The 18,720-nt window shown below is 35.1% G+C and overlaps 1 protein-coding gene across 3 annotated transcripts in view; it reads left to right on the top strand.

Moving 5' to 3' along the window:
• The window catches only part of neto1l (neuropilin (NRP) and tolloid (TLL)-like 1, like), a 108,479-nt gene extending 93,919 nt beyond the window's left edge, over positions 1 to 14,560 (top strand). The window contains exons 8-12 of one of the 3 annotated variants that reach the window (XM_079862602.1): positions 5,704 to 5,817; positions 7,219 to 7,795; positions 10,917 to 10,991; positions 13,807 to 13,838; positions 14,489 to 14,560. In XM_079862602.1, the coding sequence (XP_079718728.1) occupies positions 5,704 to 5,817; positions 7,219 to 7,795; positions 10,917 to 10,977 (752 nt within the window). In that variant the 3' untranslated portion in view covers positions 10,978 to 10,991; positions 13,807 to 13,838; positions 14,489 to 14,560. Of the gene's footprint in view, positions 1 to 5,703; positions 5,818 to 7,218; positions 7,796 to 10,916; positions 10,992 to 12,511; positions 12,590 to 13,806; positions 13,839 to 14,488 lie in introns of those variants that run through there. The other 2 variants (XM_079862604.1, XM_079862603.1) reach the window with 2 other exon arrangements.
• The last annotated feature ends 4,160 nt before the right edge of the window (positions 14,561 to 18,720 follow it).

Raw genomic sequence — 18,720 nt, 5'->3', positions numbered from 1 at the left:
TCAATTCATTACAAACAATATAACAAGAAAATAAAATAAGTATAAAAGAATGCCTGTTTTCTTCCCTTTCATTTTTTGTAAAAAACTGTATAGGGTCGCTAACGACCCGAGGTGTATAACAGTGTAAGTATATTTTATCTGCACAAGAATAATTGAATCTTTGATGACTGAATAAGTGCAATTCACCTTTATTCCACAAGATGGCAATGTCTGATACACAATGATGAAGTGACGTTTCACTCATAGTTACTGCAGGCAGAAAATAAAAGAATAGGAAGTATATTCAGCAAACCTTGAAATGGTTCAGTGATTACTGCGGAGCGAGAACTGAATGCATTCAAATATAAGTGGATCTGGTGAAGAAGCTGTCAGTGATCAAAATACTGATTTTTAAGATGTTGAAAATTATAGTTTTGAGAATACTTTTGAGATCGCAAACATGAGCCAGATGCTGAATGTACTGGGAAATGAGCTCTAACGAGGACAGTGATGATGGTATGAAACATCTACTCAAACTGAACTCTTCCAAGCTCCAAAAGGTAGCGAAATATGCTTTGTTTTATTTTTCTGTAATTGTAACTCTAATATCAGGAGAGTTTTATATTATCGTGAAAGGAAAATCTGTTGAGCAGAAATCTGTGAGAAAGACCCAAAGACAAAATAACTAATAAAAATAAGCTGTATTTTAGGAGCAATAACTTTGTGGGCAGCGCTGTGTCATATGCTATAGATGTGCACAAGGCAACCCGTGTTCGAGTCTCAGCTTGAGGTTCAGGCTTATTTGTTCATTAATGACATCATCAGTGACTGGTCGGCGTAGAATCTGAAGTCGTTCAACCCCTAATATTCTGTATATATATACTCTATATTCCCTTTGGTTTTGGGTTGAAATAAGACCTTAACATTTCTTGACAATTTTCATGAAACCCATCTCGCCTCACAGCAAGTATGGGTTTTACACCCTTGTGTACATGTTTGTACAAAGTTTGACAAGCACTGACATCTAATACTTCTGTATTTATTCGCTGTTTTATGAACACACACTTAGCAAAAATTCTCTCCCACTCTCATTTTCACCAGCACATTCATACCTGACAGAACGCTAAACTGAGCAGGACTTGGGAAATGAAAACAGCTCATCCATGTGTCCATTAAAGAGCCATTTATTTAGCTGGTCATGTCCTGCCTGATATTTGAGCCACAAACACATGATATATCTCTCATAACCCTGCTGAACATACCAGCAAACTGGTTTATACTGATGTTTATACTGGTGCTGGTATATACTTTTTGCTGGTTAGAAGGTGGTGGACCCCCACAGCCATGTTGTTCATCAACAAAAATTGTAGTTTAAAGGGATAGTTCACCTAAAAATAAAAATTCTGTAATAATTTACTCGCCTTCATGTCATTCCAAACCGGTAAGAACACAAAAGAAGACATTTTGAAGAATGTTGGTAACCAAACCATTTTGGTTACCATTGACTTCTAATGTAAGCACAAAGAACGCTTCTCAAATTATCTTCTTTTATGTTCCACAGAAAATTCACACAGGTTTTGGAATTACATGATGGTAAGTAAATGATGACAGAGTTTGTATCTATCCCTTTAACTCACACAGACAGTCTTTTCTAATAAAGCAAGGACACAAGGTGTAATACATTCTCGTTCGAAATGAGGCACATAAACTATTTGTTATTTAAATTCTACATTACATTGCATTACACTGTAGCCCTGTAAAATCAGTTGCATACCTTCCCATGCTGAATATAACGATCACCCCCCTGTTCCCTCTGCTAAGTAGCCTTTATAAAACCACGGGCTACATGGGAGACCACAGATGCACATAATACCAGGATTATTCATTTAAGGGATAAGCTGTTCCTGCTGGGACAGAGCGTTTTATAGGAAACATGGGTTCTGCGGTGGTGCCCCACCACCCGGGTGTCTTTGAATCGGTGGTCCTGCGCAGTTACAGTCACATCTCTCCGGGTGGCAGCGCTAGCAGCTTCGGAAACTATAAAGCGTAATGGGGGAGGAGAGAGAGAGAAAAGAAGGAACTTGAAGGATGGGTGCTCTAAAAGAGGATGAATTGTGGGACAGAAGAGGAGCGATAAAGATTGAGTATCTGGCTATGAGAGGCAGTGCTGAGAGAGAGAAAGTGAATATAGGGTGATAAAATGTGAGTTTAATGTTTAGCTGGTAGCACACTCATCATTGGTGCACATTGCCGGCATCAAACGGCTTTCTTTCTAATGGTCTCAACACCGTTCCTGTGACGCCCCATCGCCATTTGTCTTGTCAAAGTGGTCCCTAAAAACGACCCCAGCCTAAGCACGCTGTGCCGATGCTGATGGGTAAAAGATTAAAAGGAAATGATCCAACATCCTCATTGTGCACAGTAAAATCAGTGTATATATATACTGTAGCAGTATAATTTATATACAAGTATATATATAAACAAATGCTAAATAGAATAAAATTATGAAATTTGTGTAACTTTCCCAGCACTAAAAATACATATATACTGCTTTTCATTTTGTAGTTGGTGTATTTCATTGTGTACTGCTATTCCCATAGTTCAGTTTTATTTTGTACTCATAATGCGCTAGGATTTAGAGGTCAACTGATGTCCATTCACTGACACTGTACCCATAATTCAATGCATAGAGGAATGTAAAGCCTAAAACAAGCCAAAATTATACATATTGGTTAAGGCGGTTAGGGCTATGGGATGCTGGGCATCCACAAAAATTTTAGTAAAATAAAATTTTGGAAACAGTTAATTTTTTTTTGTTGTATTATTTTAATGTCACAATAAAAACACATTTTATATATAATTTATTGTATATAAATTATATACTCATATATATATATATATATATATATATATATATATATATATATATATATATATATATATATATTGCGTGTATATATATATATATTAGTGCTGTCAAATCGATTAATCATGATTAATTGCATCTAACATAAAAGTTTGTTTATATATATATACTGTATATATATATATATATATATATATGATCATTTAATACAGCATTTGTTTTAATAAAATACAATAAATATCTTTAAATGCATTCAAATATATATATTGTATATATGTTTGCTTTTAATATCACAATATTTCTTTGTCACACAATATAAAAGTTCCTTTTTAATACATGAAAAATATATAGCCTTCTTTGTATTTTAGCTGTAAGTTGTTCCTTGCAAGGGGATCATCATATTTGAGGGTCCTTCCTTGGCATCAACAAGTTTAAAAACCCCTGGCGCTGAAAATAGTAAATGAGCAATTCCAGACAGCAGCGTATAGCAGCACAGCTTCCACCTCTTCTGATTGATTGCGGGGCTTTAATGGACATTACTGTGCGTTTAAAGAGAGAGGCGGATATCCTGAAGCATGCAGGAGAAGAATGGTTGAGGGAATGAGTCTGTGGTTTTGGTTCTGAGGCCCTTGAGGGTGCAGAAAACACATAGTGCTCTTTCTGAGATAGAAAGATGCAGCTGTGCGTCTGCGTCAGTCTTGGTGAATGGCGATAGGTGGATTTGTGTAGGAGCCCAGTGTCTTTTGTGCAGCCCTATCCAGTGAATGAACACAGGATGTGCGGTTGCCCGGGTAACACCCCTGCATAACTTGCCCAGGCACTTACTTATGCACTCGCTTTCTCCCTCTGGTTTGCTATCCTCAGCAGCTGAACGGGGGAAACCACCATCCACTGAAAATAGTCTTGCCTGGCATACCTTTAAATAAGTGAAACTGTCTGTGTTTGCTCTACTAGTGACTGAGTGGTTTCAACTTTTTTTACAACCAGATTCTTGCATGACTAATTCAACATATTTGAGAGCCTTTCAATCTGATAACACACTGAATGAATGAAAAAGGATGTTAGATTCACTCAGAAATTGCTAGAAAATTTCATAAGTAATTAAGAAACTACAAGTAACATTGAATTGAACATGACATATTGAAGTTGCAAGACGGAAAAAGTATTTTTCTTCTAAAACATATTTCAGTAATCTTTGTTTTATTTAGAACTTCAATATATATCGTTCAATATATATTGTGCAGGACCTTTATTTTTTAGCAAGTCAAGGCCTGTCAGCATTGTTATTTTGTAAGATTGTGTAATTCATGCACTGGTTTATGTGTAAACAGCCACTTTACATTAAGGTTTCATTTGTTAACACACAGTACATTAGTTAACATGAACTACCAATGAACAAACGCCTATCATTTATCACACTGTGAACTAACATGAACAAACAATGAAGAATGGTATTTTTTATGATCTATAACATTAACATATTAATAAATGCTGTAAAAATATATTGCTAAATGATTAGCATTAACTAATAAATGAGATCGCATTGTAAAGTATTATCACTTTTATTGTAAGGTCTCTGGAAAATAATTTCTATGGAGGTTGAAGCGCCTTTTAAAGGGATAGTTCACCCAAAAATGAATTTACTCATTTACTCACCCTTAAGTTGTTGAAAACCTGTATGAATTTATTTCTGCTGAACACAAAATAAGATATTTTGAAGAATATGGGTAGCCAAACAGTGGATGGGACCCCATTGACTTCCATAGGGATTTTTTTTCCTATATTATGGAAGTCAATGGGGTCCCATCAAGAAAGGAAGTCCAGTCTCTTTCAGTGCCTTATTTAGGAGAAATACAGGGCTGCAGCGCCACCTTGTGGTTGGAAGTGGAACTGTATCTGAACGTGAAGGCGAGAGTCGTGAGGACGACACTTCTGGAATGATGAGTCATCCTAATTTACGTTGTTATTTCTCACCTGGGAACAGGTCGAGTATACTGTCATTAATAAATCCTCAAGGTACATTCAGTCAACCTTGAAGCTGCTATTTTAAGTTTTTTTGTACGAACTAGGTGATCTATGTCCTGCAGAATGTTAAGTGAGGTATGTGGGAACTGGCCTCACATTGGTGGGCGTGTTGCACGCGAGGTGATTGAGACCGAAGCCCCGCCCCTTCTGCAAGTCACCTTGGCTTTAAATGAGCCTTCAGATAGTGATGTTTGTAAATGTTATGAGAGGTTGTCTTCATGTGTACTCATTTATCATTTTATAATTTCAGCTGAGACATTCATTCTTTTTTCAGCTCAAATGGAGACAGCTCAAACACCCTCCCTAATATATTTTTCACACAAATAATGGATTAATCTTCTTTGATCTTGAATGATATTAGTGCTTTTGGAAATATTAAAGTACTTGCAGTTTGTGTTTGCATTAGTTATCATCACCACATCTTGGCAAGTTGAAACTTGTGAAATTATTGAATACATTTTTATCTGTAGTAGGCCTAATTTAAATAGAATTTTATTCACTGTATATGCATATATCGACTCTTTCTTGAGGTAAAACCAGAATAATATTAATAGAAATATTACAAAATATCTGTGCATGCTTCTACAGACATGGACTTGTTTCCATGCATATTTGAAGAGCTGTATTAAAATTCATGCATAGCAGAAGGCAACAGAATTTGATTTGGTTGGTTTGAGTAATGGGTTTCTAAATTTGAACTGTATTGATGCACAGACACAGTCAGATAGACATCCAGTGTGATTTGTGAGATAAGATTATAGACAGCGTCTTATTAGCAGGAAGAAATGACGTGTAATATGACATTAGCATTATCCATTTTTCCCTCTCATCAGCTCCCTGTGAGGCAGATACTTTCTTTTGCCACAGTAACATGTGCATCAACAACACGCTGGTGTGCAACGGAGTCCAGAACTGCGTCTACCCTTGGGACGAGAACCACTGCAAAGGTAAATTGTACTTTTTTAAAAATATCCTCTCAAATCTTGAGTGGTTTACGAGTCGCCCTCGTTTTTCTCTAAATGATGATCAATACTTGAGGAGAAGAATTGTCTTAAAATTTGTCCCCTTTTTGTTCATGTTTTATAGCTAGTCAATCAAATATATCTTCACGAACCCACAGCTGTTAAAAAAAGACCTTGTTATAAAGCCTTCAAAATTCGGCACTAGGGTTCATTGATTGATTTTGCACTGTAATGCTGCTGCTGGGAAAAATGAGCAGGCCACTAGAAATTCATTTGTATATGTGAATGACTGTGGCTCTGGCTGGATTTGAATAAGTGCAGTTCAGCTATATCGTGCTTATATTTCACATAAGCTGTCCAAGCTAAATTAACTGAAAGTTGATAAAAATGCTGCTGGGATCCTCCATAGAGAATTGTTTTTGCTCAGCTTGTTTTCCACAGTACAAGAGAAATATTGGAGAAATTGTTTTAAAAAAGGCCTAAACATTGACATTTTGTCTAAAACATCTTTGACATCAAACTCAATTTATCAGTTATTACTTATTAAATGTAGTATTTAATTGATGTAATACTCAAGTTAGTTGGATAATTTTCATATTGGGGGTCCACTGAAGTTTAAAAAAAAAAAACTTTACAAAGTGTATTTTTTTGGGTTCTCCTTGTTATCTTCAGATATTAATTAAATGTGTTTAACATTTTTTTTTTTTGACAAATTTACTAAAGTAGGCTTGTTTCATTTTGCTTTCTAAAGTTCAATTGTAAATCATGATATTAATCGCAATTATTGTATTTATAGCCTTAGTTTTAAACAGTTATAAAAAGAAAAGTTAAAAATAATACAAAATAAAATATTACAAAATAGTTACTTTTTTGTTTTGTTATTTATTAAATATCATATAATTTAAATCAATTTTATAATACAATGCTTATTATTTTCCCCAGACCAAGATGAATAGTAAAAACAAAAAGTATTTAAAGAAAAAGTAAAAAAGTAAACAAAAAATACTACAATAAATATTTTTAAAAATAATTATTATTAAAATTGTACATATACAAAGACCATTCAGATAATATTGAAATTTTGGCTTTGGTACAATGACATTATAAAAGACAAATTATTTCATTTTGAAAAATATCATAATGCCTTAGTTTGGGGGTTGTCTGCACATCTGAATGTAAATGCTTCTCTCCTCTGAACCAAAGCCAGCGCAGATGTTATACGCTCTCTGTGCTACATAAATGTCAACGCTCTCCCATTATAATGATTTACTACTTCTGTGTGCTGTTTGTAATCTCTTTGATACAACTGTTTCAACAGAAGGTAACCCACGGTGACATTGCATGCCTGCAGTAATCATTTATTATGCTTCTTGTTGTGTTTTGCAGAAAAGAGGAAAGCTAACATCCTGGACAACCTCAATAACACCAACGGCACCATCATCGGCGTGACGTGCTGCATCGTACTGATCCTTCTTGTCATATCTGTGATCGTTCAAATCAAGCAGCCACGGAAGAAGTACATCCTGAGGCGGGAGGACTTTGACCCCACCATGTTCCAAGAGGTGTTCCAGGAGCCACCGCATTATGAACTGTGCACTCTCCGAAGCGCGGCGGCCACATCCGCGGACCTGGCCGAGCTGGCCGAGGACTTTGAGAGCTACCACAAGCTGCGGAGCGCCTCCTCGCGCTGTGTCCACGAGCATCACTGCGGTTCCACGCAGTTGGCCAGCAACAAGGGCAGCCGCACCAACCTGAGCGCCCGCGAGGCGGCGGCGGCCATCCTGACGGACCTCCCACCACAACCCATGCGGCCGCTTCCTCCCCAAACCAACCGCAGGAACATTCTGGTAATGAGACACACCTACTCACAAGATGCCGCAGATGCCTGTGACCTAGATGATGACCTGGAGGAAGTGCCCACCACTAGCCACAGGCTGTCCAGACACGAGAAAGCAGTGCAGCGGTCAGTATCCATTGATTTTTGATGATACAAATTCACCATAATGCACATTTTGGAAGGATTTACTCCCACTTTCATTTTTATTCCTCTTTAGCTCCTCTAATCAGCTTCTCATTGTTTGTTTGTTTTAGCTATCTTATCTTTTTCTTTTTTGTTTGTTTTTTTGTTTGTTTTTTGCTTTGATATTCTCTTTTTTGTCACTGAGACAGCATCACAGTCAGAGCTGAGTTTGTAAAAGCTGTAGAAATGCAGAAGATTCATTAAGAAAATGCCTGCAGTAAGGCTGACACTTCTAAATTTTAATGTTCAGCTAAAGACATGCTATATTAAGATGGAACTGAGAAATAAACAACCTTTTGTAGGTCCGTTTTCAGGGAGAATATATGTGAAATTAGCAAAAAGGTTTCTGTTTTAACAAGCTTCCCTTTCGCAGTGGAACTCTACACTGTGTCATGGAGTTGATGCTATGGGAACGGTCCTCGTGAGCCGGTGTGTTACAGAACAGCCAGGTGACGTCACAGATGCGCTGGCATACAAGGGCGCCTAGAAAGAATGTCATCAGCTTCTTTGTCTCCTAGCTCTTCATCCTGAAGCCCACTCGGCGGCTTCTTTCGATCTGACGGAGAGCATGCTATTGGCCTGATCTAGTTCTGAGGAACTAGATGTAATGGGAGTTGAGGCGGATGTTTTGAGTGAGTCTGTTTCCTTCCTCACCCCCACACACGAGGAGCTGGTCGACGTAATGACCTGCTCCACGGCCAAGTTAAAATTAGATAGATCTGTGGAGAGAAAGGAATCTGCCCCAAGAAGGCTGGATGAGCGATTCCTTGCGGGTCATAAGCATCCCGCTCCAGTAACCCTTCATTTCCTCCCCAATCTCCACAATGAGGTAGTGAGATCGTGGGGGAAGCCGTTTTCGGCTCGTAAGGAACAGTTATGCCAGCGTTAATGGACATGGATTGGGATGTCCCAGGTTAAGGAGTCGCTTGTGAGCTATCTTGTCCCTGGTGCGGCGTCCTCATGGAAGGCTCCAGCCTTGCCATCGAAGCCATGATAAAGCCATTCCCATATATGGATGGGCAGGACAGTAAGGAGAATTCCACTTCTGCGTCACTCCTTCATTTGACGCCCCTCCAGTTTATACCTGTATATAAGTATAGCAGGGGACTATGTTAGGATGTTTTCGGTTCACAAGGAGTATTGGGACAGAGTATACAAGTGGACTCTGTTGTTTGATGGAACTGTAGGAATGCGCTCCACTCTCTCAGTGGCTTCTCCGGTAGGAGAGGTAATATTCGGACGACTTTCAGTCAACTAGTTCTCTTATTCTTACTAGTTCACGCAGCAAAAGAATACTGTTGTCTGTCCTGTATTTGAGTCCTTAATACGGTTACGTTCACACAGAGTTCAGTTAGTTATTAGAGTTAGAGAGTTCATTTAGTTATTAGAGTGACTGCATTCTATAACAGAACTAACCTGTAAATTTCCAGGATTTACAACGCGCTGTATGAATGGAACCAGACTGGACAACTAGTTGTCTGTCACCTCATACAATGCGAGAGAGCCGCTCTGGAATACAGACAGTATTCCAGACGCTACTGTAAGTTGCTGTAAGAGGTTGGGCAGTCACGCCCCTGTGATGATCGGTGATAGAGAGCAAGGGGGTGGAACTGGATGTGATGCTCCATCCTGATGCTCTTTCACTAGATCTCCCTGAAGAACATTGCCATGTTTCTTGGGTAGAGCAGGAAGTTGAGAGAATGGTGTTCTCTCCTGAGGCCTTAACTGGTCCTTTGGAATGGATGCTTAATAATTCTTCTCTGGGAGGAGGTGGTCCCTCTGGAACTAAGGCTGAGGGTCCAGGTGGCAGTTCTCTAGTCTGCCCCTCCTCTTTGGTTGCAGACGCAGTGAGGCTGCGATCTACCTATTCAGTTCTACCCCGGCATAGATCATATAATATGGGTGATATTGATCTGCGGATATTGCCTCAGGCTGTAAGTTCTGGGTCACTAGGTGCGCTAAATGGCAATCTTTGGCTACGGCTTAGTTCACTAATGATTTAACTGCACAGTGAGCAGGCATTTGGGCAGTATGGTATAGTGGGTATTTCGTTCCTATAGCGTGAACTCCATTACGCAGTGTAGAGTTCCACTTTGAAAGGGAGTATCTCAGGTTACGACTGTAACCATGGTTCCCTGAGAAGGGGAATGAGACACTGGGTCGTGTTGCCATACTTTCGGCATGCCTGTATGGCTTCCTTCAGAAAAATGAGGCTGATAAAGTTTTTTCTTGGCACCTATATATACTCAGCTGGCATGCCTGTGATGTCACCTGACTGCAGTAGCCAATCAAAATTTCTACGTAACACACACATGCATCAGACTCCAGCTCACGAGGAGTGTTACCATAGCATCAACTTAATGGCGCAGTGTCTCGTTCCTCTTCTCAGGGAACCATGGTTATAGTCGTAACCTGAGACTTTATGTAGACTATTGTTGAGAAGTTTGGGGTCAGTAATATATATATTTTTTTTAAAAAGTTATTCAGCAAGGATTCTTTCATTTGATCAAAAGTGACAGTAAAGACATTGTAATGTTATTTCTATTTCAAATATATGCTGTTCTTTATATTTAACAAAGAATTCTGGAATAATATGTATCACATTTCCACATAATTATTAAGCAGCACAACTGTTTTCAACATTGATAATAATAAGAAATGTTTCTTAAGCACAAAATTAGCAAATTTTTGAAGGATCATGTGACACTGAAGACTGGAGTAATGATGCTGAAAATTCAGTTTTGCCATCACAGGAATAAATTACATTTTAAAATATATTAAAATAGAAAAAACAACTATTATAAGTATAAGTATTCACGATAATAATGTTTTTACTATATTTTTGATCAAATGAAAAATTGCCTTGGTGAGCATAAGAGACTTCTTTTAAAAACAATAAAACAAAATATATTTCCGACCCCAAACAGTATAGTGTATTCTTGACTTAATGAAAATGACAGGGTTTATGAAACAATTTTAAGTACTAGACCCCAAACAAATGAAATGTGCATTATAATTCCTTATGCAAAAAATACCATTAAACATACAAGCAATGATATTCCAGGTTCTGCCTCATTGGGTCTCTAAACAAACATGAATCTGAGTACAACACAACTAGGGTGTAACAGACAATCTGAAGGTAAGACTCTTTAAACACACTCAATTGTATGTATTTAAATGTTTGTCTAGTCAGTGTCTGTGAGTCAGTGTCGTGTTTTTTTTTTCTTTCTTGTACTATTTATTTTGTGTTTTGTCATAACCCTTCATCATTGCCATTGAGATGGTCATCATGATCATCTTGCTTATTGGTGAGGTCCTTTTATATGTTGCTTGTCATGTTTTCTTTCTTTCATTTGTTTTGTCAAATTCAAGTACTCCTGACAAGGTGTCAAAAAGTATGGGTCAGCTGAAGCACATCACTTTGTTGAGGGTCATCCATGATTGTCTTGCATACACTTTGAGCCATTATTCAACCCCACTGAGAGGAAATTGCAGTTTGTGAACAAAAATAGGAAAAAATTACTTTAAAGAAAATTGAAAACAAACAAAAACCTGCCATTATTTACTCACCCTTACTTTTTTCAAGTGAAACACGCAAAGGTGAGTTTAAAAATAATAATAATATGCTGGCTTGGCAAATAATGTATAATTTACCAGTATTAATTTAGTATAATTTATATATTATTATCGGGTAATACTTTACAAGTTTGTTAACTATATTAGTTAATATGAACTAAGAACAACATGAATTTTGCATGTGCAAAAACACATGTGAAACATACGTGGCACGTGGGAAACATGTGGTAAATGCACTGTGAACTAACATGAATATGATTTTTTTTTTTTAACTAACATTAACATAGGTTAATAAATGCTGTAAAAATAAATTGCTCATTCGTATTGCATTAACTAATGTTAACAAATTAGACTTAAAGTTTTACCTATTATAGTATATTATTTTGAATGAGCTTTTATTTTACATTTTTGTTTTCATTTAAGTTCTATTAATTTTGTTGTGGTTTTGTTTTATAATAATTATAATAATTATAATTTTTTAATTATTATTTTTAAATATTTCTATAGCTTTAATTATTTAAGTTATTTAATTTTAGTACTGAAAAAAATATTTCTGTTTGTTGGTGTCAAGCAAGCGGTTGAAACAAACAGAAAATAAAGGATGAATCTATTTGCAAGCAGTTCTATAATCAAATCAGACTCAAAATTACACTTCTTCAGGAAATCAGGAAACAAGAAATCAGATTTATGCCAATACATTTTTTAAGTAAAAAAAAAAAACTCACCCTTTTGTATTACACAGAGGAAAGGAAGTTTGAAACAACATGAGGGTGAATTGGGTAAATATCCATTTAAAAAATGTCTTTAATTTATAATAGCTTTAAATTAAAGAAACACACATTTGTGTACACTTTCAAAACACTCTTTTACCAATAAATGCATTTTACTTATAATGTGATATACTTTGATATGTTAAATACATGAAGTTTTTGACAGTCTTGATGATCAACAAAAAGCATTCTCTTCATATTAATGGTGATTTTGTTGTTTGTGCTTTGCAAATGATTTTGTGTGTGTCGTACTGTGTAATGTGCAATGCTGTGTTTTTCTCATCTTCCATCATGCATTGTCTCCATCGTGTAGACTTCTTGAAAATAGTGCAATCCTGGATCAGTACGAACGGGCTTCAATGAAATATGAAAATGTGGACCGGAGATATACACCAGCATGATAATAACATGGACATTTTAAAGACAAATTTATCAAAACAACCTGCAGATGTAAAGGAGGACATGGATTCAGTAACAAAGGAAGTGACTGTGTTGAAATCGCTTTAACATGTAGCTCCTAATTTACTCGCATAAGCGTTTTTTTTTTGTTTTTTTTAAGGTTACTTATTTAGGATTGCAGAACATTACATGAAAGTTTGTTCATTTACATGAATAAATGTGAATCAGTGCTTTCAGGACTGTTAGTGCATGCATTTTATTGTCATGTTTTGCCACCAAACGTCTTTATATTTGTTAAAATGCTTTTAAGACATTGGGTATTTGTGACTTTTAGCAAACACTTTCTATCCACATAATTGTCTGAAAGACACTTTAATGTTAAGATTTGCATGCATATTTCCTTTATCATTTTTAAGTGAGTGACTGTGCATTTAGGTACAGCATCAAACCCAAGACTAATTTATTGTTGATAGGTTTAATTACAAAATATATATATTAAAGCAAATGGAATGACACTATACCCTTCCCCTATAGTTTACTGCTATACTTACTAACTGCATGCTAAAATCATCAGAGTTATAAGATCTAAAGTATGATTCAATATGGGATCTTTCATTTACATAAATACTTTTTTTAATACTGTAAACACTTTCAGTTGCTGATGTTTAGGACAAATGAAGGATGACAGTAAGTTAACATTTGCTACATTTTAGTAGCACACAAACTTTGTATGTTAACTGTGTTCAAACTTTTGTAGATGCCGAATCATCAACACAAGCTCTGTCAAAGAACAATAAACTATTATTATAAATAATGACATTAGTAATTATAAATCTTAAGTTTATTTTTCATTCTTTTGTTTATGTGATCCATTAATCTGCAGTGAATATCAGATGTGAGATGAAAAGAGCATTATAAAACCCCAAGACCTCAAAACATCTCTTTCTCTTTCTTTCTCTCTCTCTCTTTCACACACACACACACACACACACACACACACACACACACACACACACACACTATGGTAAATGTCCCTGATTTTATTTTTAGTCATCACACTAATTAAAATGAATTGTCAGTGTTTCTGTATGTCTGTTCATTGTCATTACATGTTTGTTTTAGAATTTAAACTATATAAAGGAAAGAAAAATGATATTGAGGAATGAATGAATTTACATTATGGATGAATTTCCACTTTCTTATATGTAGACAAAATGTCATCTGAAGTGGAAGGCACAAAGGTTTGTTTCAACTTTTTACTTCTATAAGTTATATACTTTCATGTTTAATGTTTATTTGTTTTAAATGGCATTTTATGTGTGGCATAAATATAACTTTTTACATTGTGTACAAATTAATAGGCTTGTAGCCTCACATAATGCACTTTAAATGCAACATGACAAATGAATATTTCAGTTAATGCATTTGTTTGTGACTTTTTAGGATGCATTGAATTGATCAAAAGTGACAGTAAAGAAATGTATGTTACAAAATATTTCAAATAAACGCCGTTTAAGCTTTCTATCAATCAAAAAATCAACAAAAAATATTAAGCAACTGTTTTCAACATTAATAATAAGAAGAAATGTTTTTGAGCACCAAATCAACATATTAGAATGATCATGTGACACTGAAGACTGGAGTGATGATGCTGAAAATACAGCCTGCCATCACAGGAATAAAATACATTTTAAAAACAATATTAAAAAGTGTTCTTTTAAATTGTGATTACTGTTTTTATTGTATTTTTGATCAAATAAATGCAGCCTTGGTGAGCTTTTTTCGAAAATTCTGAAAAATATTATCGACCCCAATCAACGGTGGTGTACATATTCTTTTAAACATGAATGTTAATGATCTGAAGTTTAATAGTATGTTCGTTTCTTTACAGGCTATCACATCATATCCTTTACTGACATCTTGTGGAAGCAGCCTCTAAGAACTTGAAGGGGTGCAACATAGTGACAAGTTTGCTTTTTTGTCATTTTCTAGAATTTGATGGGGAATATCTTGACGACTTGTGTTCTAAAGCTGATACTGTGAAGCTCTTGGGGACTAAAAACAATTTTTCAGACACTGGACTGAAACAGAATCCACAAACTGATGTACATTTTTCATTCAGTGGAATATGAATCAGACATGTTTTTGTTTCCTCTGATTTGATGATTGTAATGTTCAGATTATTTTTCAATACAAACTGTAATGTCCTGAGTATAGGTGCATAACCTTTTTACTTTGCAGAAAGCATAGATCAAGACCTTTAAAATATTGCCAAACCATATTAAGATACTTGAACCAACTGATAAACAGGTAGTTTGTAATCCTCCAGGTCAGGAGTGATTTTACTGTGACTATTGCCTAGTTAGATGTATCTGACTAGCATCTCAGATGTTTAAACACAAGACTTGTTCTCTTAAAGGAATAGTTCACTTTTAAAATGAAAATTCTGTCATCATATACTCACCCTCATGTTGTTTCAAACCTGTATGAATTTCTTTCTTCTGCTGAACAGAAAGGAAGATATTTAGAAGAGTGTCAGTAACCAGACAGTTTTTGGGTCCCATTGACTTCCATAGTATATTTTTTTCCTACTATGGAAGTCAATGGGACCCAAAAACTGTCTGGTTACTGACATTCTTCTAAATATCTTCCTTTCTGTTCAGCAGAAGAAAGAAATTCATACAGCTTTGAAACAACATGAGGGTGAGTATATGATGACAGAATTTTCATTTTAAAAGTGAACTATTCCTTTAATGTTCAACATTAAGGTCAGTTATTGGCATGTCTATGCATACAGTAAAATATACTAAGTGTGCCGAGCAAGATTTTCAAAGAATTGGTATCAAGTTGCTTACTGATAAGAAATGTCCGAATATTTCCCTTACGATTTGAGAAACAGAAACCTATTCATTTGACACAACGCATTTAGTTAATATGTTTGATTGATGCTGGACAGATTGTTTTAAATAAAGTGAAACAAAAGTGTTGTTTTGGACAAACATTGCATGGAACTTTATTATGAATGATTGAATTTATTATGTATGACTGAATCAACTATTTATAGTTGATTTTATGTAAAAGGTTTTTAGAAAAGAGGTATGTGTTAAATAGCTGTGATATATACATTGATTACAAAGAAGAAAACAAATATGAACATGAATAAACTATTTAATTTATTTACTTTAATTTACCCCCAAAATAAATAAAATGTTCATCATTATTAAAGTTTTGCCATTGAGACAAATAATGTTTCATAAACTTTATAATGTTGCCCTTTAGTTGTATTTCAGTATTTCCAATATACTTCAGAAACTTTCAGATGTTCAGATTATATTGTAAAACCTGAATAAAACTTGGTCTAGTCTTGTTTTTGTATTTAAAAAAAGAAATGAAATATTGACGTTTCTGATACTAACAAATGGTGAATTGAGGGGTTTTGGGACATAAGGTATTCAGTTTCACCTAATGAGTGAAAATAAAAACTATTTTGCTGAACCTTAGCTGTGAGACCGCATAATCAAAATTGGATGCCCTCATTAGTGTGACATCATGTAGGTGGGCGGGGCATATATCAAACAGGAAGTTGACCCTGAAAATTAAATCTTTTTTTTTTTTTTACTTGATTACTTTTCAAGGACTTCAAGCCTTCTTACCTCAATAAAATGTATAAACATTGAGAAATTAAGTTGAACAGAAATAAACATGGATTAGTAATGATAAACAGAAAAAGGAAATCTTTCAAATGAAATTATATCAAAGTATGAACTAACTTGTGTAATAAATATGCTTACACTAGACTAAATCAATGAGTGCAGCCTGTCTCAATCACCCAAATGTTGTTGTTGTTTTTTTGGCTCAGTTAACATAATGTCACGCATCCTTTCATTATAATATAAACTGTTCAAATGGATAGGCAACATCTTCAGTATTACAGAAATGTATGGTGTTTTGGGCTCATGTTTTTAATCTATGGCAAACCTTACACAAGGTGGAAATTCAAAAACTGTCCCACCCTTAAAGGGATAGTTCACCCAAAAATAAAGGGAGTTTTTCTGTTCCAAAACCCCTCATTTTTGGGTGAACAATCCCATGGATCCCATGGACAGGATTCGGTTAGAACTACAAACTAAAAAACTACAGACATGGAGGACGCGCCAGTCCGGCGGTTATGTAGAGAGGTTTAGATAAAGGGGTTTGAGTGATTAATTATCAGTATATAACCTGACGAAAATTGATTTATTCAATGTTGTCTCATTATATTGCATCTGCAGCAGCGTTGTGAACTTTTGTAAAGATACGTTTAGCCATTAACTTTTAAATGCATCATTATATTCAAATTGCAAACACATAAGGAGAGTCTCCGCATGAAAGACCCACGACTGACAGATGAACGTGCAACTACATTTCTCTCTGAAATTAAATCTTTAGGAAATTAAATTAGACTGAATGGAGGATTGTATCTGTGACAAGATGATTGACAGGGACAGGGCAGTTTACGGTGACAGGATGCACGCGACAGATCTGTCCGTTAAGATGACGAAGTATGGCAAGCCGTTTTAACTTTTATTCATTTTCAGGATATGAATTGTTGATATCAAGAATTACATTTTTGATATCAACAATTGAATTCTTGAATCAACAATTGAATTCTTGATATCAAAAATGTAATTGTTGATATCAAAATGAATGGCACCATAGGCCGCCATTCAAAATCAATTGTTGATATCAAGAATTGATTTCTTACTAGTAGAAATATATTTTTTGATATCAATAATTACATTGTTACTAGTAAAAATGTGAATTACTGATAGGCTAATTCAATTGTCACTAGTTGAAATGTCTATTCTTGATATCAACAATTGAATTTCTACTAGTAACATTTTTCATTTTTGATATCTGAAAATGTATTTCTGATATCAATATTATGTCAGATATCTAAAATGGCTTTCTTACTAGTGACAATCACATTCATGATATCAGAAATTAACATTGTCACTATAGTGAAAATTGAATTATTGATATCAAAAATGAACATTGTTACTAGTAGCATTTCAATTGTTGATATCAAGAATAGACATTTCAACTAGTGACAGTTTAATTCATGATATCAAAAATAAAGGTTTTTACTAGTAAGAATTGTATTTCTGATATGTGAAATTGGAATTTCAACAAGTAAGAAATCAATTCTTGATATCATATTTTGAATGGCAGCCTATGGTGCCATTTCACTAGTGAACATACAATTACAGATATCAAGAATTATAGTTTTTACTAGTTGAAATTAAATTGTTGATATCAAGAATTAGCATTTTAACTAGGGCTGTGTATTGGCAAGAATCTGGCGATACGATACGTATCACGATACATGGGTCACGATTCAATATATTGCAATATATTTCGATACTGTGCATAAGGCGATATATTGGGATTTTTTAAAAGTAAAATATATTAAAAATATTTAAAAAAAGACATGATGTGCATAAAAGTCAAAGAAGTTTACTTTAGGTAAACAATTCAGTACACAGAAAATCAAACTGCCAGTTTGGGATTGTGGTTCACAGGTTCTTAGTGAGCAAATTTTTATATGCTCAAGTAGGCCATAATAAAAGAAAATAGGTAGGCCTACATCCTGTCACAATACAAAACAACAACGTGAACTGGACGAAAATGAATGAAAGTGGATGAAAGTGAACAAAATGAATGTGTCATATTGAAATCAAGTTTTATGTGATAAAAGATTTTAAAAGAACTGGACGCGCGAATGAGGCGAACCGCGCCGCGCTAAACGCCTCGTGCCGCAGGACCTCCAGACGCGCGTAAACGCGTCTTTGCATTGACTTAACATTGAAATCACTCGCGCCAGATGCTCTATTCGCGTTTGTTGTGAACGATGCACGCGATTACATTTAGAAATAGACAAGCTTTGTTTCCAAATGCACCAAGCAAAGATATCCTTTCAGTAGTATAAACTTTTATAAAACCAGCCAATATAATCACAATAAACACATCCAAAATGAAATATTTAACATATAGGCTATATAACAACTGCACAACGTCTAATTTGTAAACAAAATAATTTACGCACTAAATCCAGCATAAACTCCGGCACAATTTGCATATGTT

The sequence above is a fragment of the Squalius cephalus genome (genome assembly GCF_949319135.1).
Source record: "Squalius cephalus genome assembly, chromosome: 25".
Taxonomy (NCBI): domain Eukaryota; kingdom Metazoa; phylum Chordata; class Actinopteri; order Cypriniformes; family Leuciscidae; genus Squalius; species Squalius cephalus.
Note: the sequence above shows the minus strand (reverse complement) of the source record. Positions and strands in the feature narration are given on the sequence as shown.